The following is a 26,611-nucleotide window of genomic DNA, read 5'->3' as shown; positions in this document are numbered from 1 at the left end:
TTATATAACAAGTGTATTCTTCTCTGCCTCAATAAGCAAATGTTTTGAAAATGTGTTGTTATTCCAAGATTTGCCCAAAGGGTAAAACAAGACAAAACACGTCCATGCTGAGGCTAGGTGAAACTTGTGAGCGTGTGTGTGTGGAGGATGTTAGTATAATTTCCACGATAAGGACTTAAAGCAATACTCTAGATGCCAAGTCCCACTGCCGTTTCACACAAGAACCCACATGTTCTAAAAATTACTGAAGGCAGTCCAGCAAAAGCCTCTACTCAGCACCAACTGTCAAGAGGTTAAGAAATAGCAGCTGACATATTCAGTTCCCATCCTGGACAGTGTGTACATGAATCTAACCAGTATGTACTGCAAGAGGAAATGATATGCCCATGGTGCATTTTGCATGTATACACCACAAATGCACAATTTAAAAGGAAGTATTGCAACATACGAGTTAGTGACAATTTGCCTATGGGAACCCAAAGGCCAAATCCAGCCTTCCTTAAGTTTGTGAAATCCTCTGCTGTCAGTGGGGCTGCACAGCAGTGATTCATGGCAGAATTTAGGGTTGCATGTTAAAATACTCAGATAACACAGTTGGTTACAAACTTTGCAAACCAATTATTGCTTTTAGTCCAATCCAAAATTTGTGGAAATTTCACTTTGTTCTAACATTTAAATTATTATTTCAAATCAGTTAAGGGGAGTTAACTGTTTATATGCAAAGAGACCACAAGTCAGCCGCTCCTTATGGCATTTCCATTTCAAATCTTGTGTGTTCAGTGGTTTAAACTGAAAGACACGATCAGAATTATTTTCAGAGATATTTGGCATGTAAGCTCTCAGGAAAAGAGCAAATACAAATACAAAAACCCCAAACCAACCCAAAAACAAGTATTATTGCAGAATAACTTTTTGTATTTCATATACTACAGAAATGAGGCTTTTGTATAGTGGACTTGAAATTTTAGTTCATCTCCGATTTAAAAGGGAGAAGTGCTGGGGGGCGGAGAGCTCTTTGTATCAAACATAGTCAATGTCTTAATAGACAGATAACACAGACCAATGCAGATTTTTTTTTATAAAACACGTTCCATTTTATTATGTTTAGAACATTTTAAAAAAAGGCCAAAAGGGTTTTATTTTGTTTTTAAAGAGAACACACTATCAGAAATACTACTATTCAGTAAAAACATACTAGAGTTTACATAAAGCAAATGCATCATGTGCTCTCTTTAGCTGGAAAAAGTCATGAAATGTCCGGTGTCTGCCTTAATTTTATCAAAAGTTAAGGAGCACTTTATTTGGAAGGGGTGGGGAACAACAGAATTTTCATGTTTTGAAACCGCTAGAGATTTTGAAAGCTCATGTCAAGGGAGGTGTCTATTTGTTACTGTTTGTTCTGTGTTTACAGCAGAGTCAGCATGGGAGGGCAAGAAATATGACGTTTAAGTATTCCCTTGCTTTATATTTTGCCACACCTTTGGATAAAATCGTTTGTACTGAACAAAGGGATCAAAGAGCATAGATAAACAAGGACTGATGCGGATACGAATCCCACATTACATAAAACAGCCCTGAGGCATACCATAACCACAGTAACAGCACTGGGAGCAGATCGAGCTTCTGATAATTTGGAAATGTGCACGTGACACTTCAGAGCATACAAGAAGCACCTGCCTTTTCTCTCTTGTGAAACAGTTACTGTACAAAAGAGAGCACAGACCACACAGAAGAATTAGGACTAAGTCCTGCAGCCCTTTTTGAGCAAAGTTCTTCATAGATTTAAAGGCAAGTTCTCAGTGAGCAAAGGCTGAAGGACTTGGCACTTACTGGAGGCGGCTATAAAAGCAAAGCAAAGCGGCAATACGTGCCATGCCGCTGTACGTTTATCCCTTCTAACACTTCATGCTCTTTTCCAGGCATATGGGTAACAACATGACACAACTACCTGAAAGACGAAGTCATTATTTTAGCCAGAGGAATTTAAGTTAGTTAGTGTGTGAGAGAGAGAGAGAGAGAGACACACACACACACACACACACACACAAAGCAAAACCAAAACAAACCGTGGAGGAGCTTATGCAATAAGAGGTCTGATCTCGCTATTATGGCCTGGAACCAGTGGAGTTTCTTGGTTGGCACCAATGCAAACTGCACTAAAACATCTAAAAATTTTAATCCCAACCAGTGTTTATTATATAGAAGTGAGTACAAATGCTGCAAACAGAAGTTTCCCCAACAGCCAATTCAATGCAACTTCATTAGCATCCAGGGTTGAGATACATATTTAGTACTCCCTTATGATAACCAAGATGATGGATTTGGAGGAAAACACCCGAGGCTAAGGCAGAGAACTGGAATGGTTTGGTGACACTCACAAAAGGTCAAACCCAAGCTGTACTTTACCCAATCTTCAGCTGAATGGGAGGGGATGCCACACCAGTCATTGAAGGAATTCCTAGTTAGGACAGAGTAGGTACCCGACATTTCTTAAGGAAAAAATCATTAACTTGGGGGTGGAGGGGAAGCAGGGGAGAGAGTATCCTTCCTGGGCTGGGTTTTCTATCTTATATTTATCAGAGCAATGGTTAAAGACACAAATACTGTCTTTTCCTTTGTAGGTTACTATTAAGACATTCCTCACCCCCCCCAAAGGTCCCTTTAGGTTGGCCTTGCTGGTATTGATACATTATGTTAATCAAGTAGTTAATGCCCGTATCCTTTGGTGACAAATCATATGGACAAGGACGATTCACATAAAAAAAAAAAGCACACAGCACATTTTAAACTCAAAACAATACTTTGTTAAGAAGAGACATGGAATAAACCAATATTTATTCTTTCTTCTCACTATCCTCGGGGGCAGGGTCTGCTGGAGGCTCCTCAACTGTTGCGCTATTGCTCTCTGAACCAGTGTTACTATCACTAGTTCCTTCCTCTGCAGTACTGTCAACCCCTTCCTGGCCACTCTCCTTATCTTCTGGTGTGGAGGTTCCTTCTTCACCGTTCTGCTGGTTCTCTGTGGTTTCTTCTGGGTGAGCCTCCTCTGGAAGAAGACATTTCTCAGTGTCATTTACACCACTACAGTTGGCAATGCAAATACATTTTAGGAGCTAGAAAGCTACAGGGGAGAAAGAAATGTCAGCAATATCTTTGATACTATTTGATATCAATAATTTACATTGTTTAGAAATTTTTAGTAGTTACTGCTCTGGAAAAATCTCATAAAACATGCATGAATATACAAGGTACCTTCCACACTACTTCTTAGAAGTAACCTGCAGCCTTTAACCCTAAGAAGAATGCTAGCCACAAAGAAAAAAAGAAAATTGAGCAATAGAACTCCAACTTCCCTACCACACTCACCTAACCTAACTGTTATGACAATAAGCTGTGGTTCAAAATGATGCAGTCATGTTTACAATATCCGATTCTTCCACTAGTGCCACCTCTTTTGGTTTGGCAAGGAAATTTGACAGTGGGGGAGGTAAGCAAAGGTTAAAATAGTCAGGTACAGCCAGGGAAGTGCAGTTTTCCTATGTCTGCTAAAACCAGAGGGAGAGTTCCCTCTCCTCCTTCACTGGTGCAGTGAAAACGGCCTGTTTTGTTTCAATCTACATGCATGACTAAAAGATACGGTGAGATTTAGGGAAGGTTTGGAAATCAGACTTTTTCTGCTGGGTACACCACGCATCCTGCACAATATACTGGTTTTGTTGCTATTCTTTTTTCCTTTTTCAAAACTGAGGTTATTTAAAGGTGAAAAAACCCTAAATGTTAATTATGGCCCTTCCTGCTTGTTCTATTGATGTAAGAATTCTGAAGCCAGGCTCCACGTGCAGTTACCTGTCTCCATGGGAGTGCTCTCTTCTTCCTTCTTCTCCTCTGTCTTGTTAACTGCTTGCTCTTCCTCAGGTGCTGCATTCGTCTGACTGCGTTCAGCTTGCTCAGCTGCTTCTTTTTCCCTTTCCTCCTGCCTCTTGCGGGCCTGTTCCTCAGCCTGAGCAATTTCAGCTGCTATTTTTTCCATGTCCACCTCCACCTTCAAACTGCATAACTAGCAATCAGAAGAGAAAAGTCCTTTTATTAATGCAGTACTTTGCTCTCTTAGTTTAGCATTTTGGAACATAACGGAGAGGAAATCCTCATTCTGAGTTTAGTAGTTCTGCATGGGAAAATGTTTGCACCTTGGTTTGCTAAATTTAAGAATGTAAAATGGAGAGCTCCAGCAGCTATAGAAGATCAGTTCTCACACAGAGATCTGGGATAAGACTATGCAGCAAAAACGGAAAAACAATGTAGGCCTTGATTCTCAGCTCTATTAAAGGAATACATAGTGCATTTGAGAAGCATGCACACAAGGGTGGCTTTAAACCATCTTTGCCATCTCTTGACCTTGGGAGGTCAAGCTGGCTTCAATTAGATCAGTCTGAAAGCTGCTTTTAATTATGCTGGCTGCCAATAACCCCACTGGGCCATTGGAGAAGCCTGGAATTACCGAGGGACATGGAAGCCCTCTGGCCAAGACTCGCTGCATTCTATAGCTCTGGGGCACAGAAACTATTCTAGAACATGAACCCTCTACATTTAGAAGAGCGAGACAGAAGCTGGGCAGAGGACTCTTGCTAAATAATGTGCAACACGTAGTGTCCTAGAAGGAGAGAGAACATTTTAAAGCTGTACCCTCTTCAGTTCATTGTTAAAGGATTCTGTGCTTTCCAAGAACTTCCTCTTCTTTTCCTGGTGGCGCTCTTCTATTTGCAGGAGCTCAGCTTCCAGTTTTCGCTAAAAATGAAAGTAACTGAGTTATGAAACTTAATACTCAAATATACCAAATGCTGGATAAAATGCTTTGATGCATACAAACAACGTAGATCAATTTTTTTATATCCATCTCACCCTTATGGTGGAATCTGACTTTCCTGATTTGATGCTCAATAGCTCAAATGTGCAAATGAGGGAAGCCCCCCATCCCAAGTCGTAGTAATAAGAAACCATAAAGAAATTGGATGAATTATATTGTGCCCTAAGGAGTTCTAGGCCCTTTACAAACACATAAGATGATAGGTGCTTGACCTGAAGAGCTTGCAATCTCAGACATGCAATCTATGTCTTTCTGTACATTTACAGCGCCTAGTGCATTACTAGTACAATACAAATGGAGATTAAAATAGGAGAAGAAAATCGGATGCAATACATTTTCCCCTTTCTTTTGCAATTTAAAAAGAAATCTTCACTCTTTCTTGTCTCTGCCTAATTTGCTCAAGTGCTATGTATACACATACACGTACAATATATATCAGTCAGCCTTTTCTTTTCAATTGGTACACACACAAAACACAGGAATCTGGTGTTGAAGTTAATTGAAATGTGTCTTAAATGTGAGTTATTAGACACTCACTTATGCTTTTAATTTTCAGTTACGAATGTTAAAAAGGGGGAGATTTACCACATTAAAAAGAGGGCCACTAACAAATACATAGCTATAGGTAACAAGCTATTGAAAGTCATAACTGCACCAATACCTTTAAATCAAAAGCTTTTCTTTACATGTTGAAGGGCTATATAACTGCAGAGGACTGTGACCTGATGTATAATTAAGAGGTTAATCTACATCTCTTAATCACTGCATTGTATCCTTTAGTAGATACAATGTCACAATTTTGCATGATGCATGGGAATCACAGAAGTTTGGACTTATTCCTTGCTCCTCCCAAAAGGCCAGGGAGAGGTTAGTTATCTGGGGCATGAAGAGTACTGACACTTCAACAAGTACATTCATGTAGATGATCCAAATTATTTTAAACTTGGAGTACAGCCCAGAACCATTATATTTAATAAGTTTTAGGTAATTAATATTTACCGGATGAGTACTTGTGGCACCTTAGAGACTAACAAATTTATTTGGGCATAAGCTTTTGTGGGCTAAAACCCACTTCATCGGATGCATGCAGTGTATTTTCCATTGCATGCATCCGATGAAGTGGGTTTTAGCCCACAAAAGCTTATGCCCAAATAAATGTTAGTCTCTAAGGTGCCACAAGTACTCCTCTTTCTTTTTGCTGATACAGACTAACACGGCTACCACTCTGAAATATCTACCTGATGAACCATTAAGGACTGAACTTGACGTTTGAGAACTTGCATTCTAGCTGTAGTGACAACGGAGCGGACGTCTGGTACCACACTTTCACTCAGTATCTCACTAATCAGACGGTGGTTCCTCTGGAAGCGGGCTGTAGCTGTGTGCTTCATAGAAAATCCATCATCATAATCTGAAACAAAAATTTAACAAATTAGACAAGTCAAGTGGCAAGTTTCATTAAAATGTATCCTTAAAATACATTGCAGTCTTCAATTCAACCAGGAACAAAACTGCTGCCATGACACCGTGAATAAGTTTATGTACAAAGATACTAGAATTACAGAGCAGTAAAATAATCAAACTCAATTTTGAGACACAGTATTTTATGTGCTGTGATACAGCAGAGCATGGGAGCTATGATTTTAGCCAGATCCCACACACGGCTACAAACTGATCTATTCTCTTTAAACAGCAATTATCAGTGCCTATGCCAATGCATTACTTTTCATGTGTCAAGAACAAGAGAGAGAAACACACTGATTACTCAAACTCTGATAATGAAACTTCACAATTTATGGTGCTCACTACAATAAATTCCTCATTAAAACACAGACAAGAGTTCAACGAAAGTAAACTTTGTGCCTCAAACCTAAAGGGCCTAGTTTTCAGAAGTGCTGAGCACCTGCAGCACCAACTGAAGGAAACAGAAATGGCAGATGCTCAGCCACTCAGGTCCTAATGTAAAACAGCCACACTAACAAAACCTACTCTAAGTTTGTTCACAGAAGCCAAGCAATTAATTAGTAAAAATCACTTGGTGGAAAAAAATTGAGATAAACATGCATTAGAAGAAAATTATAGGTTAACAAATGTCACGTGCTAGTCTCCTACAAGCTTCTTGAGGGAGGAGAAGAAAATACCAGAGAAAGGTTTGGTCTCAAGCCTATGACGAACTGCCTTTTTTGATACATTTGTAGAAGATGAACTACCCCAAAAGATATGACAGACCAAAGAAATGTTTTGCTTAATTAAAATGGAGCTTTAGCTCTGTGGCAAAATAGGAGTTTAGGCAGATGTTACTCTGAGGATTATATGTAACTATTTGTGAAACTGTTATATTAACCAAATATTACTGAATGTACTAGATATTCACTTTAAAAAACAGAACAACATTTTGAGGCCACACCAGAAAAAAAAAAATCTCCAAGATTATTAAGCTGGTTCTCTTATTTTAGGACTTCTCTACAGGACTGTTTAGTTCAGGCCAAACAAATGGGTCAATCTAGCCTGCCACAGTCTGCTGTCCGTTTGGAAACAGCTGATGCGCATCATCAATTCATTAATGCACTTTGATCTATTCCTGCTTCAAAATGACCCTGCCTCAGCAGGATCATCAAGGACAGTTAGACTGCAGCAAGCTAGCTGAGCTACATTCCCACTCCAGCTTGCCACGTGGTGACATGCCCTTAGTGTTTTCAAATAGTCCCATCACTGTAATCTCAAAGAGGTTCCTACATTTTAAAGGATGATAGTCCTCCTATGCTTTCATTTTCTATCCTCATTGTCATCACTGAAAAACGTTTCCCCATCTCTTTTAAATGTCTAAGTTCTGTTTTTTATTTTACACAACTTTCCCAGTTATGGGATACACGTTGAGATTGTTGCTCCACTCTTTACAAAACTGGAGGGGAAAAAATTGAAAATAAAATTCTGTTATGCCAGAAAGTATTATTGAGAAGGCCGATTTTGATTGAAACTCGTCAGACTGAATATTGCTTTTCTGGAAGAAAAAGAAGAAAAAAAAACCAGTTTCACATTTGGGATGTATAAAGTATTAGATTAATCTGAAAATAAAAATAAAGTGGAAAATAGTAGTAACAAATCCCAGGCACATTCATGTGCTTTACATAGCTTATACTGCACACAGTGGAAAGTGCTATTTACCATCGGAATTATCTCATGGCTGCGCTTGCTTAGGGGGTGAGGGGGGAGAGGAGGTGGTGTAATTGCCTGGCTGCATTTTTCAATTCATTTTAACATTTTAAAAACTGAAATTGACAATATCTTTGCCTGACTCTTCTCAGTGAGTGTGATATGGATGCCAACGTGGTATTTCCTTTCAATTAAAGAAAATGTTTTGACAGTTTCTTCATTAAGTTGCACTTTGTGTTGACAAGTTATCTTCTGACTGACAGAAGTCTTTAAGTTCAGCTGCCGAGGTGTGTTCAATCACCATAAGGAAGAAGTCAAAAGATAACAATTAAGTAGAGTCTGCCAGAACTACCTGCTGCACCTATTATTAGAGTACAACATTCCATCCAAGCAGGACTGAGGGAGCCCTATGAAGTACAAAGTACTGCATGGACTACAAATAAGTCTATGAGGTCACTGAGATCACAGAAAACGTGAATTTGAATAAAGTCAGTGAAATCTTAGAGATGGCTGTAAAAATACATATGATGAGGCCCCCAAATCAAGTGTTGCCACCTGTTCTGTGACCCCATATGCTAGGTTGCAAAGCCAATCAAATTTGATCCATCAGCTCCTCCATTTCCATTTACAGAGGGGCAAATGGGACAAGGCCTGAGCGGCACTGCAACCCCGTGCACAAGGTTACAATGATCAGAATGGGACAGGAGCTGCAGCACTAGCTTGCTCCCACTCTTGTGTATGTTGCTGTAATGAACGCTACATTTTTTAACCTCTGCTGTGAAATTTAGAATGGAAATTTTTAGCACAATTGTAGCCTAAACCACAAACAACCATCAACTCGTCAAGTCTGAAACAGACATTTTGAAAATATTTTTAGCACCATTAGACGTTTACAAGAACTTTTTAAGAGTGGCCTGGCTGCTGGTGGTCAATTCAGTCTTAAGTGTAAGAAGAACAGTTGTGTCACCTTAACATGTAGTTTGAGATAAGATGATTCTGAAAGTTAGTAATAAAAAGTTATACATTTCACGTTTTCTTTGTTATATGGTGTGCAAGTGTTTCCCATTATAGTCCAGGAGTAAGTCAGTGAAATATTAACCGTTTTCAATACCAAGGGAATACATAAAACAGCTGCCTGAAACTTACTCTAGATTCTAAGGTAAAAATATACCTCACCAAAAGTGTATACCAATCTCCTTTCTGCTTACCATCTGGGTCTTCTGCTGGCTGGATGCTCATATAGGGTTCACCTTTCTCCATGCGTGATTGCCTTTGTCGGCTTTCTTCCTCTAACGCAGCCTCAGCCCGACTCTTTGCGTTGATGTAGGCAAGGTAAGCTGGCGAGTTATGGTAGGCCTTCATGGATTCATTGTACTCTATCTGAAATTTGACAGATAGTGTTTTATTTAAATAAAACACTATCTATTGTACCCTGGCAGCCCTGTTTTGCTTATTGACATCGGCCAAATATCCAAAAGGACAATTTGGGATAGACGATTTGCCTCCCTTTCTACCGCATTTCTCTTTTAGGTACATACACCCAGAGACTAAGGCCAAAAGGGACCATTGTAATCATCTAGTTGATCTCCTGCACATCACAGGCCACGGAACCTCCCCCATGCACTCCTGCAATAGACTCATAGCCTCTGGCTGAGTTACTGAAGTCCCCAGATCTTGATTCAAAGACTTCAAGTTAGATTAAATGATGGATTCTCTCTAATTTAAATCAGCAAGCAACCCATGCCCCATGCTGCAGAGGAAGGCAAAAAGTCCCAGAGTCTCTGACAATCTGACCTAGAGGAAAATTCATTCCCAAATAGAGTGATCACTTAGACTCTTAGTATGTGGGCAAGACCCACCAGCCAGATTCCTGAGAAAGAATTCTCTGTAGGGGAAAGAATTACACAAACCTCTTTCATATTGCTCTTGATTTAGGGTGCACTACTAATTTGAGTAGTGGTGGGACACCTACACACAAGAGTCAAGAATAATTTAATTCTGGGAAGTCTAATGCTATCCTCACTGCTATGATTAAAGATTAAATCTTGCAAGCAATTCTTTGTTTTGTCTATAACTACTGTAGAGTCATTCCAGGTTTCCAATTCTATCACTTCCAACTACTTTACACATCTAGAAATCCTGAGAGTTAACCTTGATCCTGATGTCCTCTCCTCCCTCACCCCAACATCTCTTATCTCAGAGTCTGCCTATCATCTCCTCCAGGACAGGCCAGAACCATTTTTTATTTTTGTCAATTCCATCATCATGTATTGAAATTCCCACTTTTCATTCTTTTATTGTGTTCTTCAGTCCCTCCCTACACTTGGCTAGGGGTGATCCAGACAGTCTATTTTCTCACTTCAGGTAGCAGAATTGTATCACTCCACCTGCCTGCATTGATCTACTGACCATTTCAACCACTTCTTTAAATCTCACTTTTAAACCTTGCTTTAAAAACTCAAAATAAACATTTTCACAGAACCACAGAAATGTAGGGCTGGAAGGGAAGTCATCAAGTCCAGCCCCCTGCATTGAGGCAGGATCAAGTAAATCTAGGCTACCTCTGACAGGTGTTTGTTCATAAAAGTCTCCAATGATAGGGATTCCACAATTTTCCTTGCAAACCTATTCCAGAGCTTAGTTTGGCTAGATATCAAGAAAAACTTTTTAAGACTCTCTTGCTTCAGATTAAACCCATTACTACTCGTCCTACATTCAGTGGACATGGGAGAACAATTGATCACAGTCCTCTAACTACCCTTAATATATTTGAAAACTTATAAGCCTCTCCCCTCCCCCGTCTTCTGTTTTCAAGACTAAACGTGTCCAGCCCATTTAACCTCTCTCATACGTCAGGTTTTCTAAACCTTGTATTGTTTTTGTTGCTCTCCTTTGGACTCTCTCCAATTTGTGCACATCTTTCCGAAAGAGCGGTGTCTAGAATTCGACACAGTACTCCAGCTGAGGCCACACTAGTCCCAAGTAGTGTGGGACAATCGCCTCCCAGGTTTTACATACAACACTCCTCTTCATACACCCCAGAAGGATATCCTTTTTTGCAATTGCATCACATTGTTGACTCGTATGAAATTTGTGAACCACTATAATCCCTACATAATATTCTGCAGTACTACTGCCTAGCTATTTATTCCCATTTTGTAGTTGTGCATTTGATTTTTCTTTCCTAAGTGTAGTACTTTGCACTTATCTTGGTCGAATTCAGTTCTCCAATTTGTCAAAGTTGTTTTGAATTCTTTTCCTGTCCTCCCAAGTACTTGGAACCCTTCCCAGCTGGGTGTCATCTGAAAATACTTAAGCATACTTTCCACTCCACTCCATTATTCAAGTCATTAATGAAAATATTGACTAGTTCCGGACCCAGGACTGACCCGTTATAGATACACCCTCCCAGTCTGACAGCAAACCATTGATAACTACTTTTTTGAGTACAGTCTTTCACTTGTTTTGAGATGCTCTGTATTAAAGGTCAGTTATACTGTATGATAGTGCTGTATGTACGCGAAGGTGCCTTTAATTTTTACTAAATTAGTCCTTTTCATTGAGTTAAAAAGTAGGAATCCTTGATTTTGCTTCAAATGGCAGAACCCTAATTTAAAATAATTTTTCTCTTTGTTAAAAATAGTAAGGTGGTATTTTGGATGAAAACAGTTCTAAGCACCTATTTGACCAGGTTACCTATGACCTCAGATGCCTGCAATTTTAACACAACACAAGAGATGTCAAACAACCAGCTTGTAATTGTCCTACATAGCTTTGGATATCTATTACTGTAGCAGCCTTGCAGAACTCTTTAAAACTATCAGCATGGACAGAAAATTATTGCTCTTTGCCATGATGATCAATAATGAAAAACTAGTGATATTTTACTTGCCCGTCAAAAACAACCACCAAAAAAAACATTCTGGCAGAGTAAAATTTTGCAAGGCTGTACCATGGAAACTAATTCTTACACACATTCATAACTGATGAGCTGAAGCTACAGAGAATCAGTTTTGAAAGAGGATTTTGGTGTGGAAAAAATCAAGTACACTCAGTTAAAATTCCTATTAAATATAAACATTTCATTTTGAGTAGGGTCTAAAAACTGAAGTCCCTGTTGACATACGATTATGATCAAGAGGCTTATCAGTATACACAGGGCTTAGTAAATGACACACACAAGCCACCATATAGGAAAGATGAAATTTGATTCTCAGAGTAGTTTCTAGAATAAAAACCATCCAACACCACAAGATGGAGGACATATTGTGGGGAACAATCCTAGAAAGGTCTAGCTGACCTAAGAAGTTATTTTCTATTTATATGTACTGTGAAATGTTACAAGGCCCTAATTCAGCAAGGCACTTAAGCATATGCTTAACTTCGAGCATGAGAACACTCTATTAACTTCAATGGGACTACTCATGTGCTTAAAGTTGGGCACATGCTTAACTATCTTGCTGCACTGGGGAATAAGCTTAACTCTTCTATGACAGTGGTGCCAGGGGCATAAGGTGAGAGAATCAGCATTAACAACAAAAGATTTCATCTTTTTACCTTTTCTGCTTCATATTCATTCAAGTACTCTTGTTTCTCCTCATCAGTGAGATCTCGCCACATCCCTCCAATGATCTTGCCAATTTCCCATAACTTCAAGTCAGGGTTGGATGCCTTCACTTGATCCCAGACCTTAACAGAAACAGCTGGAGCTTTACTACTGATATGTAAACACTTCCAAATTAAATGTTTTATGGTATCATCTTAGTATTCTTTCTGAAAAGATCACTATAAAACAAAGCTATATTAAGAACAAGTCTGGCTACCTCCAGTGATTACTTTTTGGGGCAGGAAGACAGTAGTACAGTCATCTACTGAAACAGGCAACAGCCTGATTTATTGACACCAGCTTCAGTTGTGAATCTTGCCCTGAAACCTGTGAATTCTAACATGCACATCACTGTATCTCTGGGAAAAAATTAAACATATTACCATGCAAACACGTCAAGCAGCATTTATGTTCAGATACATGACAATGTGCATTGAACTTTTAAGATCAGAACTTGGACCTTCGTGTATTCAACAAGTTTTCAGTCACACTGATCAATTTCAATTCCAACAGGTTCTGATTCCATCAAAAAACAGTTTCTAACTTTATATAAAAAAGAAAGCCGTGTTATTCCTTGCCATGTGAGATTAGGAATGAGGGCTGTTGGCTTAATTCAGGCTGCTGGTAAAGACACTTTACCAGAAACAGGAAGGCATGTATATTTCCTTCTGGCTCACCCACTCCTTGAAACTGGATCACACACCCTTCCCATGCAGAATCAGATTCCAGACTCTTTACAATACTTAAATTTCCCATTGCCTCTCAAACAGTTCACAGAATAAATGAAGTAGTGCTACAGGTTAGGTAGGTGAACACACATTCCTGCAATTGCTACTCTTCAAGTCTAGATACAGCATCGCACTATGCCACAATGAGCACTTTCTATTGGATCCTTGACAGCAGGAGCAATGGTAGTTAATAACCATTGCAAAGAAAAATCTTAATTTCCCCTCCCCAACCCTGTAGATAAAATACGTAACACAGGAAAATAGAGGGTGCTGACCTTTTGTCTGAGGGATAATTTTTGTTTTCCTAGAAGGTGGCTACCATATGGTTAGACCATTGTTGCCGTTATTCTGAGGGGGAAAGCAACTGTGTTTTAAAATCCCCTTTATGAATAAGTAAGCTCTGCAGGTTGTTAGAATTCAACAGAGTTTAGAAGTTGGAACTAAAATAACTAATCAATTGTTGGCATAAACTTAACCTTTAATGCTACTTATTCAACCTAGATCCAAAACACTGTGTACCCACCTTCCTGCTGTACCTCATGTAGGGCATCAGAGGCTTATCTGGTGGCTTTGGGGGTTTGGGAATTGTAATACCAGAGGAAGCCTATAAAAAACAAAAACAAAAAACAGATAAATCCATTTCTTAAGATGAAAACTAGGCAATTTCAATACACAGTCTGGGAATATAAATACTCTTGTATATTAAATACATGTACAGGTACTATAACTGGTCCTCATAATCATTTGCAAAATTCCCCCTCCCCCAGCCCCAAATGTATTTGTCCAAGTATTAGTTTGAAAAAGGTTACTCAATAAAAGTCCAAAAGGGGACACTTCTCAAAACCAAAAGAGTCTAAATATTTGCTTCTGCTCACCGGTCCCAATAGTTTGTTTTCCTCAATTTTGATGAGAATCACTGTTATGGTACCTGCTCTGACAACTAAAGAAATTACTACTGGGAAAAGGATAAGGAGAAACTGTGAAAGAGCAGGAAATTATCTAGACATTCTTTCATTCAATCCGTCTTAGAAATACACTTCTTCCACGAAATCTTTCAAGGGGAACTTGGGAGTCAATCCAAATATTTAAAAAATCCCTATGAGACTGATCCCTCAACCTGTGCATCATTTGTGTCCGAATTGCATTGTTCTTGTCCAAATTAGATTGTGAGCTCCTTGAGAGACCTTGTCTTCCTTTAGGTTTGTACAATGCCAAGCACGTTGCCTGCACTTAAAAAAAAAAAGAAAAAAAGAAAAAAAAAGAAGACACTAAACAGTAAGTGTTATTGATTGAAAGCTGCAGCATCCACTTATTCTTCTGTTCTCTTCCATCTACACACCATCTCAGTTAAAAATAGTGCATTTATAACAGGACAAGGTTTGTTCCTCCTGGAATAGTATATTGACATCATATAGTTTGTAAGAGCTGTAGATTCTAAAGGCCCCAATCCTGCAAACACCCGTGAGCAGGTCCATGGGATTATTTTCACGTCTAAAATTAATCAGACTCAAATAAGTATTAGCAAGATTGGGGACTGCGGTTCCACACTTGAAAATGGCCAAGAAGGTTAATGTTCAGTGTTTTTGCTTTCAGTATTTTTAATTTGGATATTTTTATGTTTCACTACATTTATGAAGTTCTATGAAACAATGCATACATACTTGCATAGAGTTATAATGTACATGAGGTGTATGCATTACCAAATGTATACATATATACACACAGAGATGGATTTGAAAAACATTAACTGAAACTGTTTAATGCTTTTAAATTAACAGGAATTTAAAGATACCATACACATTGATATATGCATGGCAGAGAAAGCTGTATATGCTTATGACATACAGAAAATGAAAATTCTGACAAATCTAACCTATTCATGTATTCAGTAACAAATGTAAGTTCAGACACTACATTCAATCAAACGCCAGCTCATACCTTCACTACAGGGCAGGGGGTCTTTTCTTTAGGCACCTTATTAAACAAGCTGAATTTATGGAGTTTAAAAAGGTATACTGCATTAAACAGCAACATCTAAGGATTAACTGAAATTCTTATTTGTATTACACTCTGAAGAGGCTAGAGTTGTGTAGATAAATTTTATACCTTCACAAAGAAATTACATAAAAATTAAAATGATCATTTTTATATTAATAATTTAAAAGAATACTGTCTGTCTAGTTTTTACATTAAATATTAGGTGAAAAGTGTGCATTTAAAAGTTTTATTTTCTTTCTTGCCTGTATGTGAATCGTGTTCTGCATCTTCACTCAAGCTCAGAGGTACCCCATATCAGTACATTTCCTCCCACTTTATGCCAAGTATTCCTTAAAGGGTCTACAAAGCATCCACATTTCATCCAGCAATGGAGGACAGAGAGCAGGCTCCCTCATATTTTATCGACACCACTCACTTGGTTGGAGAAGTCACTGTTGAATCTGGAGACCTGATACTAACCATACAAAGTAAGACTGGAATGGAAAATAGAAACATGGGTTCCTTACATGGCACAATAGTGCGATGTAATCACCAGTTACAATTTCTAGTTTGGAACTTGCCTTTCCTCTTGTTTCATGCCTATAATCTCAATAAAATGTATAATTCCCTCCCTCCAAGAGGAAAATATAATCCACACCCATACTTAAGGTTCTTTCCTTAAATGTGCAGTGATCACTGAGGCTTCAAGCCATGGAATTCCAAAAAGAAAGACTTTCCACATCTCAGATGGGAATAATAGATCTCTCTCGATCTATTACACTGAAGCTTATTTTCCAGTACAAGGCTTCAAAATGAAAGGGGGGGGGGGAGGTAGGAGAGGGAAGAAGATGGGGGAAAAAAATCAGAGTTAATTTTCTCTCTTTATAAAAGTGGCAACAGCCAAGATTCAGAAGAACCTAACTCTAAAGCCATTTCTGGTCAATTCCTGTTGTTTGCCGGATGATGTAATAGTTGATTCTCCTACCGTGACCCGGCTGTTGGTGCCCGGGTTCCCTCCCAGCCTGTAGTTGTTGTAGGCCAGATGGCTGTATGGATTGTATCCCACAAACCCTGGTGTGCTGGGCATTTGCTGATGGAAACAAATGAGACAAAAACACGAATGAGAAATGAGCTCAAACGAGGAAAAACACAGAAATGAAAATGATCTGCAATATGGCATGCAAAAACAACTAGAATTTAAACAAGCAAATGAGGTGTAGCATTTGGTTTCCTCTCAACATGTGAAGTATTCCAATAGAAACCTGTTCAGGAAACAGGATTTTTAGCTGAATGTGTTACTATAAATTCAAAACTGTCATTTGATGTTTTATTATCAGGCGTGCTTACTTTTAACATAAGTGTGCCATACATCCTGCTTATGGCTATTAAAGTTTGCCAACTTTTCATAAGCGGCTAAACAATTTGGGAAGAATCTAGTATCCAACGAAACAAAATAATTTAACATACAAAGCAATACAGTGCATATGATTATGTGGAAATCACCAATACCATCATTCATTATATGCACCAATGGAAGCACAGGCTATTGATCAAAAAAAGTAAAAAACCCATAAATACTAATAGTAGTAGGACAGTGGTTCTCAAAGTACAATCTGTGGACCAACAGTGGTGTATGAAGCCATTCCTGCAAAATTAAATGTTTTAGGAATTATGCACCAGGGGATTTGATTAGAAGGCTGGAAGAGGTGGTGATCCATAGAGGTATCTTTCCCTTATGAAGTAGTCTGCAGAATTAAAGAACTGGAGTACCACTGCAATGGAATATACATGTTACATACATTTTTTGTAGTTATTTCATCACATCACTATTTAAATTGCTTCTAAAACAATTACATACGTTAATTAACATGTCCATATCTATTCCAGAAATTAAATTCAGTGGGTCAGTTTGTGTACATGTCTCTAATATTGTAGGTCATTAAATCTGGTTTCTTGGGGATTCAACCTACTTGTTAAACCTTCAATCATTACTGTCTCATTCTCTGTAATTCTTCCTTCCAATTAATTTCTGTCTTGCCCCTTCTCCATGTTCCCTAGTTTTTTTGTTAGACAAAACCCTAGCTGTCTAACAGTGAGCTAGTCTCACCCCAAACTGTACTGGTGCTACCATCCCACTATAATTCTTCCCTTACAAATCTTTGTATCTTACCCTACTCTGTTCCTTGATGGTTTTAAGCCTCATTCATGCAACGTCTAGCCACATTCTTCAGCAGAGTTGTGGCCTTAATTAGCAACACATGCTGGAATAATGATTTCATGGGTCTCAAAGTATACTTTGCCAGTGGTATGTATTAGAGACTACTGCTATAAACACAGTTAAAATGGAGTTCAGTGTTCATAAGACCCAAGACAGAGGCTACATATCAAAGGGAAGAGTCTTATAATCTGAAGTGCACACGCACTTTATAAACACTTCAGTGCAAGAATACATTGACACATTGCAGTCAATTTGACACAGAAAACACAGTAGTAAAGTTACACCTTACTTGCCAATCTTTAAACATTAATGTGTTTTACTGTTAAGCCTCTCAAACACAAACAAAGCAGTCGCTTATTCAAATCTGTCACATGTAACTACTGTATGTAAATTCACTTTTCAATAAGCAGCCACTTCACTACAAGATCAGCAGTATTTGAAATACAATAGAATTTGTTTAAGCATATTATATTAGATCTCTCCTCCAAAATAACTGGACACTATAATGTACAGACACTAAATCTTTGTGGTTGCAAAACAGACAAATCCAATATTACAAAAAGAAAAGCACCACAGAAATGTTTCTTTCATGCACATGGTCTCAAGTAAGGTGGATTACTGCCATTTTCAGTACTAAGCACAATAAGATTTGGTAGTGGAGGAAAAAAGGCAAGATATCTGTGTCTGTTTTTCTGTTTTATCATCTACATTCATAGAGTGTAGATTAGATTCTCAAGTACTGTACATGAAGTATAGTGAGTAGTACAGATAGATGATGCACATAAGATAGGCAACACACATTGCTAACTGCACATCTGAGCTCACTCTTTAAAAGACTTGCTTACTTGACTAAAGAAAGTAGCACATCTAAAAATGAACATGAATAAACAAATACTGTATTCATGGAGAGCCCCACTGAAATCAATGGTGTTCCACGCATATGCAGGGACCTGCATGCTCAGATCTGATTGCAGGATCAGGGCCTGTCACATCAATCTGAATATTAATATAAAACCAAGAAAGGTATTTGGAGAGCAAAAAAAAAAAATTAAATAAAAAACTTTGGACTCAAGCTGTTACCCAAACTGGCACACTAATGCAAAAATAGTCCGTCGTCATCATCGTCCCCCCCGCAAATTTATATGGGAAAGTTTACAAATTTCTTTGACATCAAATATATATTTCCTGCTCCCCAACCTCTTTAAATGTGGCCTTTGGTTTAATAATAATAAAAATTTCCTATTTTGTAGTCACTGTCTACAGGACTGGGGAATAAAGTAGATCCTAGGTGCACTAATATAATTAAAAACTCTGTTGACATTTTCTTTTGCAAGCCATTTCACTTGTGCCTGTTTACTCTTCTATAAAATGCGGATAATACTCCCCCCCCCACCCCATCACAAAGCATTGTGATGTTTACATTTGTAGAGTGTTCCAGTCATCGGATGCAAGTTGTTATAGAAGTATAAACATATTTTCAGATGCTTTCCTGGCCACATGATGTCAAGAAAGATTGGCTATTATATAATAAAATTTTCCAGGTAAGTCCTCAACAGATTGTTTCCTTTGCAAACAGAGGCACTTACCTTATACTGTGTAGGAAACTTTATTCACACAATGCTCACATTACAAAAGGCCATGGATTTCAATACATTTGAGTAGTAAGATTTTCATCATGAGGGTTCCGTTATTCTGACCCAATATAAATGAAAGTTTGCATAATTCTACATAACTGTGTGAATGCCACTGAAAACAAACTATACATACAAATTTAAATTCACTGTAAAAAGTACAAACAATTATGTTCAAAACTTGGACCGACATTAAGCTTTTAGAGGCAAGAAAGTTTCGAATTAAGTATGCTACTTAGCCCTTAGTTTACTGTTATATCGAATTGGAATATTTACAACGGATACATGGATATCAGGCCCAAAGCCGAGAAACATTCACCCCTGTATTTAACTTTGCTCATGTAGGTAGTCCCATTGGCTTCAATGTAAAGTTAGACACAAATTTAAGAGTTTGAACGATCTGGCCCTAAGTACTGAGTGAGTCTTATCCCAGGTTCCCCACACCTTTTTAAAATTCTGAGGTCAATTTAATTTAAATACTAAAATGTCATTTCAACAGTTCAGTGCAAATAGTTTTATATTCATAGAATTTTAATATTGATAGCTGTGACTACCAAGTTATTGCCTTAAAAGCCAGACTACCAGATCTGTGTTAATGAGAAATTCATTATACTTACGGTTGTGGGAGCAGGGGTGGGAGGTGGGGCATAGGATGGCCTTTCTGTTTAAAAGACAAAAGCAAATACATAACTTCCTGACAACTCAGATATATTATGCATACGGTATCCAAAAGTGTACTAGGCACACAACAATAATTTGGTAAGAAACTTATGATAACAAGACAGATCCCTGTCCCAAAGAGTTTACAATCTACATTGATGAAATAAAAAAAAAAAAAAAAGGATGAAAGAAGAAGGGATGCGTTTTAAAAAAGGCGACACCAGTGTCAGATTACTAACCTTTTATTTAGATGTACTGGGGTGGGGAGAAATGTAGGAAGAGAATTCGAAAAAACTGTGCTAGCCTCCATGGAAATTAAAGCACACTAGATTTTCTTCAGAGGCAAGCAAATGGATTTGAAATGTGGAGTTTGACATGTAACCGTATGCTTTAAGATTAAACAATTGTAGGCTAAATTTTACATTCAGTTGTGCAGCTCACCCCTTCCCCAAGTGGTTTCATTCATGGCTTTCAGTAGCATATAGTTGGCATTAAATAAAAGCATAGAGAGGGAGCACATCTTTTCCTACTTCATTTAGAAGTTGCACAAGAGTAATTGAGTGCAGAATTTAGCCCAAATTGCTTACAATTTCACACAATTTATATTTACTAAAGAAGGAGCAAATCCTGCCTCTTGGTGTGGAAGGTCCTGTCCATTGGAGGGGAAAATTGTGGGGACAAATGGTAAGGGAGTATGAATCCCCAAGCCTAACTCTATTGGTGATCAACACATTCCACTGAGGTAGGCATGATGGGATGGGTCTTCTGCCACAATGGAGGATGTACCCAGATGGCAGAGACTATTCCAGCCTTAAGACTGGAGAAATGGCTACAGAGCAATTCTGCAGCTTGTCAGGTAGTATGCTTGTGTGTTTCTTTTATCGTTTGGGCACAAATAATTCCTCAGTGCACAGCCCTGGCTCTGAGCTGTGGCAGTATCTAGTACCAATTGATGGGTAGTTCACTTATAATTACTGTATATGATAACATTCCTCTTAAAATGAACCTGGTCCAGTAGCCTTTTCTCATGTGACAGCAATGGGATATTCATATAAGTAAAGGCTAATGAAACAGATCCTTACTCGTTAAATTAAAACAAACAAAAACTTACTTGACATTTTGGTAGATAAATTTTCAGCCTGCTAACACATTATATCTCAAATTCTGAAAGACAAAAAAGAGAACACAACATCAGACTGTTAAACAGAACAATTTTTGTTTTCATGAACCATTAAAACTAAGAGCATTATAACCAGAGCATCTGCTTTTCAGCATTTATTAATTTCATTTGGGTGTGTGTGGTTATTTTTTAGCAATTTTGGGGTTTCGGTGAGGTGGCACTGGGGCGGGGTGTGTGTTTCGGGGGGGCGGGCAGGGCAGTGTGTGTGTTTCGTTTGGGGCCAGAGGGTTTCGGCCCTCAGCTATTTTCTTTGGAGTAATATGGCCCTCGATGCTTTACGAGTTGTGCAGGCCTGATATAGAACATGGCATTTGGAGTGATTCACCCTGTCTTCCTTTCCTGTCTTCTGGAAATCAGAGCTTTAGAGCTGCCACGAACATGGCATTACAGCTCTGACAATCTTGGATAATAGCTATTCATGGAATTATTCTCCATGAATTTACCTAGTCGTTTTTTTCTAAGCCAGTTATATGCTGGCCATCACATCCCCCCCTGGGAATCATTTCCACAGGTCAATTGTGCACTGTGTGAAAAAGTATTTCCTCTTGTTTGTATTAAAGCTGTTGTTTACTGGTTAAAACTTAATTTAAGGAGCCCTCATTATAACCATGTATTGCAGGTAAAGTCACAAATTTGTCAGCTTTGCAGTGTAAGAAAATAAACAACTTTCCAGAAACTAGGTCTACATTTTCTTGTAGTGACTGATAAACTTTCTGTGAACTAGTCTGACCCTTAAGGATGAACTACTAGGATGAAATAAACAGCTCTGAAACTGAAATCCAAGGTTCGTCTGATCTTCCTTGTAAAGATTTTACTTGTGCATCGCTTTTAATAAAAAATGACAGTACTATATATTGGATTTCAATCACTTGTCTTATATGGCTGGCTTCAAAGACTGGATATGAATGCAGGAGTGTGCACATATGGTATCCTAAATAACATCATAAAATGTAAACAAGTTCATAGTAATACATTGTCACACAGCTAAACTGCACATCAGAGTAACAAAAATAGCAAATGTTCCCATTACAGCTACTAATGTCATAGTCAATGAGAGCTGGGCATGTGCAACTGTTGCAGGAGTGAACCCACATATGTAAAATGCTCTGTAAAATAACAGCAATATCCTGCTAGCCTTTCGCATGAATTCAATCCATTGAAGACTTAAGAGAGCAAGATTTGGGCCCAGTCCTGTAAACGCTCAGCATCTGACATTAATAATGTTTATCACATCAAATACTAAAACTGCTATACACATGCTTCAATTTTGAACTCGTGATGATTCCCACACATAATGGACTATTTATGCACAAAGTTCCATGTATGCTTGAGTATTTTTATGCCCAAGGCCTACAGATGGACTGCACTGTTGACAACACTAGACAACCCTTAATAAAGAAGTTGCCATTCCCACACAAAGTCCAGTGAAAAGAACGCTTACGCAGATCAATTTTAAATGGAGACTCTACTCCAGAGCAACAGAAAGATCTCATTACTCATCCAATTTGGGGAAGACTGGGAGGGAATGTGCTAAATATACAAATATATGTAATATGCAAATTCCCCCCCCCCTTTTTTTTTTTAAGAGGCAGTAGATGCTAAGCACTCAAGTGATAAAAACACAAGCATGTCACTTCTAAACACAGGGTTCAAACCTTGATAGTTTTACTCCAATCAGTAACATGGTACCTTAGAAAATAAGACCCACTTCAAAAAACGCCTAACTACAGCAAGAGAACTTGCTTAGAGGAGGCTAGTACTTGCCTCCTCCTCTGCCACTTTTGGGATGCATTATGGGGATGGGGCAAGAAATGTTTTTGACTGCCTTTCCTCCCTCCCCCATGGAGGTGTATGGGGGGGTAGCTCCTCCCTCCCCCATGGAGGTGTATGGGGGGGAAAGGGGGTCGCTCCCCCCTCCCCCATGGAAGGGTGTGGGGGGAATGGAGGGTGCGGGGGGAAATGGGGGCTAGCTCCCCCCTATCCCATGGAGGGGTGTGGGGGGGTAGCTCTCCTCTCCCCCATGGAGGTGCATGTCTGTGTGTGTGTGTGAGAGGGGGTACCTCCCCCATGGAGGTGTATTTCTGGGGGGGGTGATGAGGGTAGCGCCTCCCTCCCCCATGGAGGGGTGTGGGGGGAATGGAGGATGCGGGGGGGAAATGGGGGATAGCTCCCCCCTATCCCATGGAGGGGTGTGGGGGGTAGCTCCTCCCTCCCCCATGGAGATGTATGTGGGGGGGAAGGGGGTTGCTCCCCACACCCCCATGGAAGGGTGTGGGGGGAATGGAGGGTGCGGGGGGCGGGGGGGAAATGGGGGCTAGCTCCCCCCTAACCCATGGAGGGGTGTGGGGGGGTAGCTCTCCTCTCCCCCATGGAGGTGTATTTCGGGGGGGGGTAGCTCCTCCCTCCCCCATGGAGGGGTGTGGGGGGGGGGATCGTCTCCGACTCTCTCCCTCAGCCCTTCCCCGTCCCACTTCGTAGGCTCAGGCTGCCGCCGAGGCCGCGTAGGCTCCGGGATTCCCGCGGCCGAAGCCCAAGCCCCGGTGCTGCAGGCCCCACTCACACGCCCCGCCCTGCCCTGCCTCCCGCCGCCCCTCAGAGACTCACCCGCTCCAGCACCGGCCTCGGCCCCTTTGTTCCCAACCAACACCGAGCTCCCGGGTATCCGGGCAGCAGCCACTCGCAGGAAGCCGCCTGCCCTTCCGCCTCAGCACATTCCACACGGCGCCCCAGCTCCCCCGCGCTTTTGCTCCCTGCCCAGGTTTATCCCGAGCCAGACACCTTCGTACATCACCCGGGGATTTTTATCGACTAAAATAAGGGCAGAGGAAGGACGGTTATTCTATGGCGAATCTGAAGAGCCGAGCGGGTAAAGAAAGCCAAGAGAGGAACGCCGGAACGCAGGCCACGTGACGTGCGGCCCTTGCAAAGCGAACGGAGTGACGTAAGGAGAGCCTAGTGACGTGCCAGGCGGAGGTCAGGGAGCAGAGACCACGTGGTGCGCGGCAGTTGGATGGGAGGGAAGGGGGTGTTTGGAACGTTGGTCCCTCTCGGTTTTGACGTTCGTCTCGTGCCTCAGGGACGGCCCGAGGGAGGGGTGGGGGAGGAGCAGCTGGGTTTGGCGCCTTTTTCTTTCCCGCGGCGGTTAGTCTCGCGCCTCCCGCCTCGCAGACCGACAACCGTCGCTTGGGGAGAAGGCAGCGAATTGGGTTGGGCGCCTTTTTCCGCCTGCTAGCGCTGCCCCTGGGTGTCACCTTTCCTAGGGTCCTGTCAGCCCGCCCTTCGCTCTCAGGAAACAGCGCCTGCAGGCACGACAGCTCTGCCGTACAGGCCTCTGTTCCTGCATCACCTCACAGGGTTATGATTATAATAGGAGGTGTCCCTGGGCCCCACACAGGGTTATTGGTATGAGAGGCTACAGCCGATGGTACTATCGTAGGGTGGTTTTATAGCCCAAGGGGTGCACCTGTGACGACACATTGCGAAACCCTCCCGTTTTGCAACCAGTTGCAGTTTCTGCCGCACAACGTAACCGTCTGGGCTCCTGCTCAGGACTAGCTGCCGCCTGGTCCATGGGGTTGCGAATCAGGAGCAGGGACGGCTTTAGGAAGTGCGGGGCCCCATTCGAACATTTTCGGCGGGGCCCTGGGAGGGATGACTAAAAAAGAGTGTTAAAAAAAAAAAGCCTCTAATTTCTTCCATGTACTATTTGCTTTCCATAGCTATACAAATGATAAAATTATATATTATGTACATTGCATCATATATGCTGTTGATTGGTTATTAATGACGGCCGTTTCACATGTGTGGGTCCCCACCACTCCCTGGGGGTGTGCACATATGTGAGTCCCAGCTGCTCCCTGCCCCCCTCACTGAAGCAGGTGTGCAGGGTTACTGCCCTGGGAACTGCAGGGCAGCAGTGGACGTGGGGCTGGCTGGAGGCAGGGCAGGGGCTGACTGGAGGGAGGGTCTGGCTGCAGGCAGGGCAAGGGGTGCAGGGCTGGCTGGAGACGGGAGTGTGGGGCGGGCTGGCTTCAGGCAGGGCCACAGGGGGGTGCTGCAGGGGTTGGCAGGGCTGGAGACAGGAGTGCGGGACTGGCTGGCTTCAGGCAGGGGGGTGCAGCAGGGGTTGGCTGGAGACAGGGCAGGGGGGTGCGGGGCTGGGTGCGGGGCAGGGCGTGCAGTGCAGGCAGAGGTGTGTGGGGCTGGCTGGCTTTGGGCAGGGCTGCAGGGGGGTGTGGCAGGGGTTGGCTGGAGACAGGGCAGGGGGTTTGGCAGGGGTTGGCTGTGGGCACAGGGTGCAGAGCTGGCTGCAGGCGGGGGGGGGGCAGCAGAGGCCCTTTAAATAGCCCTCAGAGCCCTGGGGTAGCAGGGCTGCAGGGTAGGGCTTGCCGTGCTCCGGTCGGAGCTCCAGCTGGGGCCGCGGGGCTTGCCGTGCTCCAGCCAGAGCTCCAGCTGGCGCTTTGGTCAGGGGAGCGGGGCCACGGAAGACCCCAGAGCAGACCGCAGCCGGGGTAAGTAAAAAAAGTTAAAAAGGCACCTAAGGTGTGGGGCCCTCTTAGGCACGGGAATCAGGCAAATCGGCCTAAAGCCGGCCCTGGTTACAACTGCAAGATTCATCTCATGCACAGTGTATTAGTAACATGTTATGGCCACTTAAAGAATTCCCAAAATGCGGAGAGTAGTTTACCTGCTACACACAGGCAGTAGCAAAACCATAGGCACACTCCAGTACAAGAGAATGCTATAGCCTAGTGGTCAGAGCCACAGACTGACAGCCAATAAATCCTACCTTCTGGATTAGAACAACTCAGACACACTAAGGAGATTTCTCCCTTGGCACACCCCAAGTAGCAGTGGAGGTGTACTAGGGAAACCATCAAAACACACCCCCAGGCCAAATTCAGATGGACTCTGGAAATAAAACTTAAGCACAGGCAATTAGCCTTGGATGGAAGTTATCACAGACAAGGAAAGAAGGAGCTAAAGGACAGCAGTGCTAAACTTCAATCTACTCCTAAAATAAACTTGAATCCTGTCCTCTGTACACAATCCTGCCACCACGTGGACAATGCATGAAAAAGTCCAGGCCAAAAAGAGGGACTGGAAGATAAAGCTGGTCAAAAAAAAAAAGTCAAATTGTGAAAATTTTCAATAAAACAAGACAAATGTGTTGCCGGCACAGAATGCCCAAGGACAGCAACAGTGGTTCGTTGCCCGGTGTGCTTCGCTCCAATAAACACACCAAGGTGGAGAAGCAGACAAAGTTTATTTGAGATCTCAAAGCATGATGCTAGGAGACAGACACGTATCAAATCAAGCACACAGCTACAAGCAGTTTCTCTCTTTTTTATACATAACTTTAACTAAGGGCTAGTCCACATTTACCGTCCGGGTCGACGTGGTGAGTTCGACTTCTCGGAGTTCAAACTATCGCGTCTGATCTAGACGCGATAGTTCGAACTCCGGAAGCGCCGCGGTCGACTCCGGTACTCCACCACTGCAAACGGCGGTGGTGGAGTCGACGGGGGAGCTGCGGAGTTCGACCCCGCTGCGTCTGGATGGGTGAGTAGTTCGAATTAGGGTACTTCGAATTC

The 26,611-nt window shown here is 41.3% G+C and overlaps 1 protein-coding gene across 2 annotated transcripts; it reads right to left on the bottom strand.

Moving 5' to 3' along the window:
* Window positions 1–2,781: 2,781 nt before the first annotated feature.
* SMARCE1 (SWI/SNF related, matrix associated, actin dependent regulator of chromatin, subfamily e, member 1) lies at window positions 2,782–23,885 on the bottom strand. Of its 2 annotated transcripts, none has more exons than XM_044999694.1 (11): window positions 23,622–23,885; window positions 20,949–21,001; window positions 19,795–19,838; window positions 16,251–16,418; window positions 13,875–13,955; window positions 12,575–12,706; window positions 9,226–9,397; window positions 6,103–6,275; window positions 4,684–4,785; window positions 3,847–4,057; window positions 2,782–3,046 (listed from the first exon to the last, which is right to left on the bottom strand). In XM_044999694.1, exons 2-11 carry the CDS (start codon window positions 20,953–20,955, stop codon window positions 2,835–2,837), a joined length of 1,302 nt encoding a protein of 433 aa, XP_044855629.1. In that variant the 5' UTR covers window positions 20,956–21,001; window positions 23,622–23,885; the 3' UTR covers window positions 2,782–2,834. The 2 variants fall into 2 exon arrangements, with proteins under 2 accessions (XP_044855629.1, XP_044855630.1); XM_044999695.1 differs by having other exon boundaries at window positions 16,314–16,418; window positions 23,622–23,884.
* Between the last annotated feature and the right edge of the window lie 2,726 nt (window positions 23,886–26,611).

Source organism: Mauremys mutica, chromosome 25 (assembly GCF_020497125.1).
Source record: "Mauremys mutica isolate MM-2020 ecotype Southern chromosome 25, ASM2049712v1, whole genome shotgun sequence".
NCBI classification, from domain to species: domain Eukaryota; kingdom Metazoa; phylum Chordata; order Testudines; family Geoemydidae; genus Mauremys; species Mauremys mutica.
The sequence above is the reverse complement of the archived record's forward strand: the minus strand, read 5'-3'. Positions and strand labels throughout refer to the sequence as shown.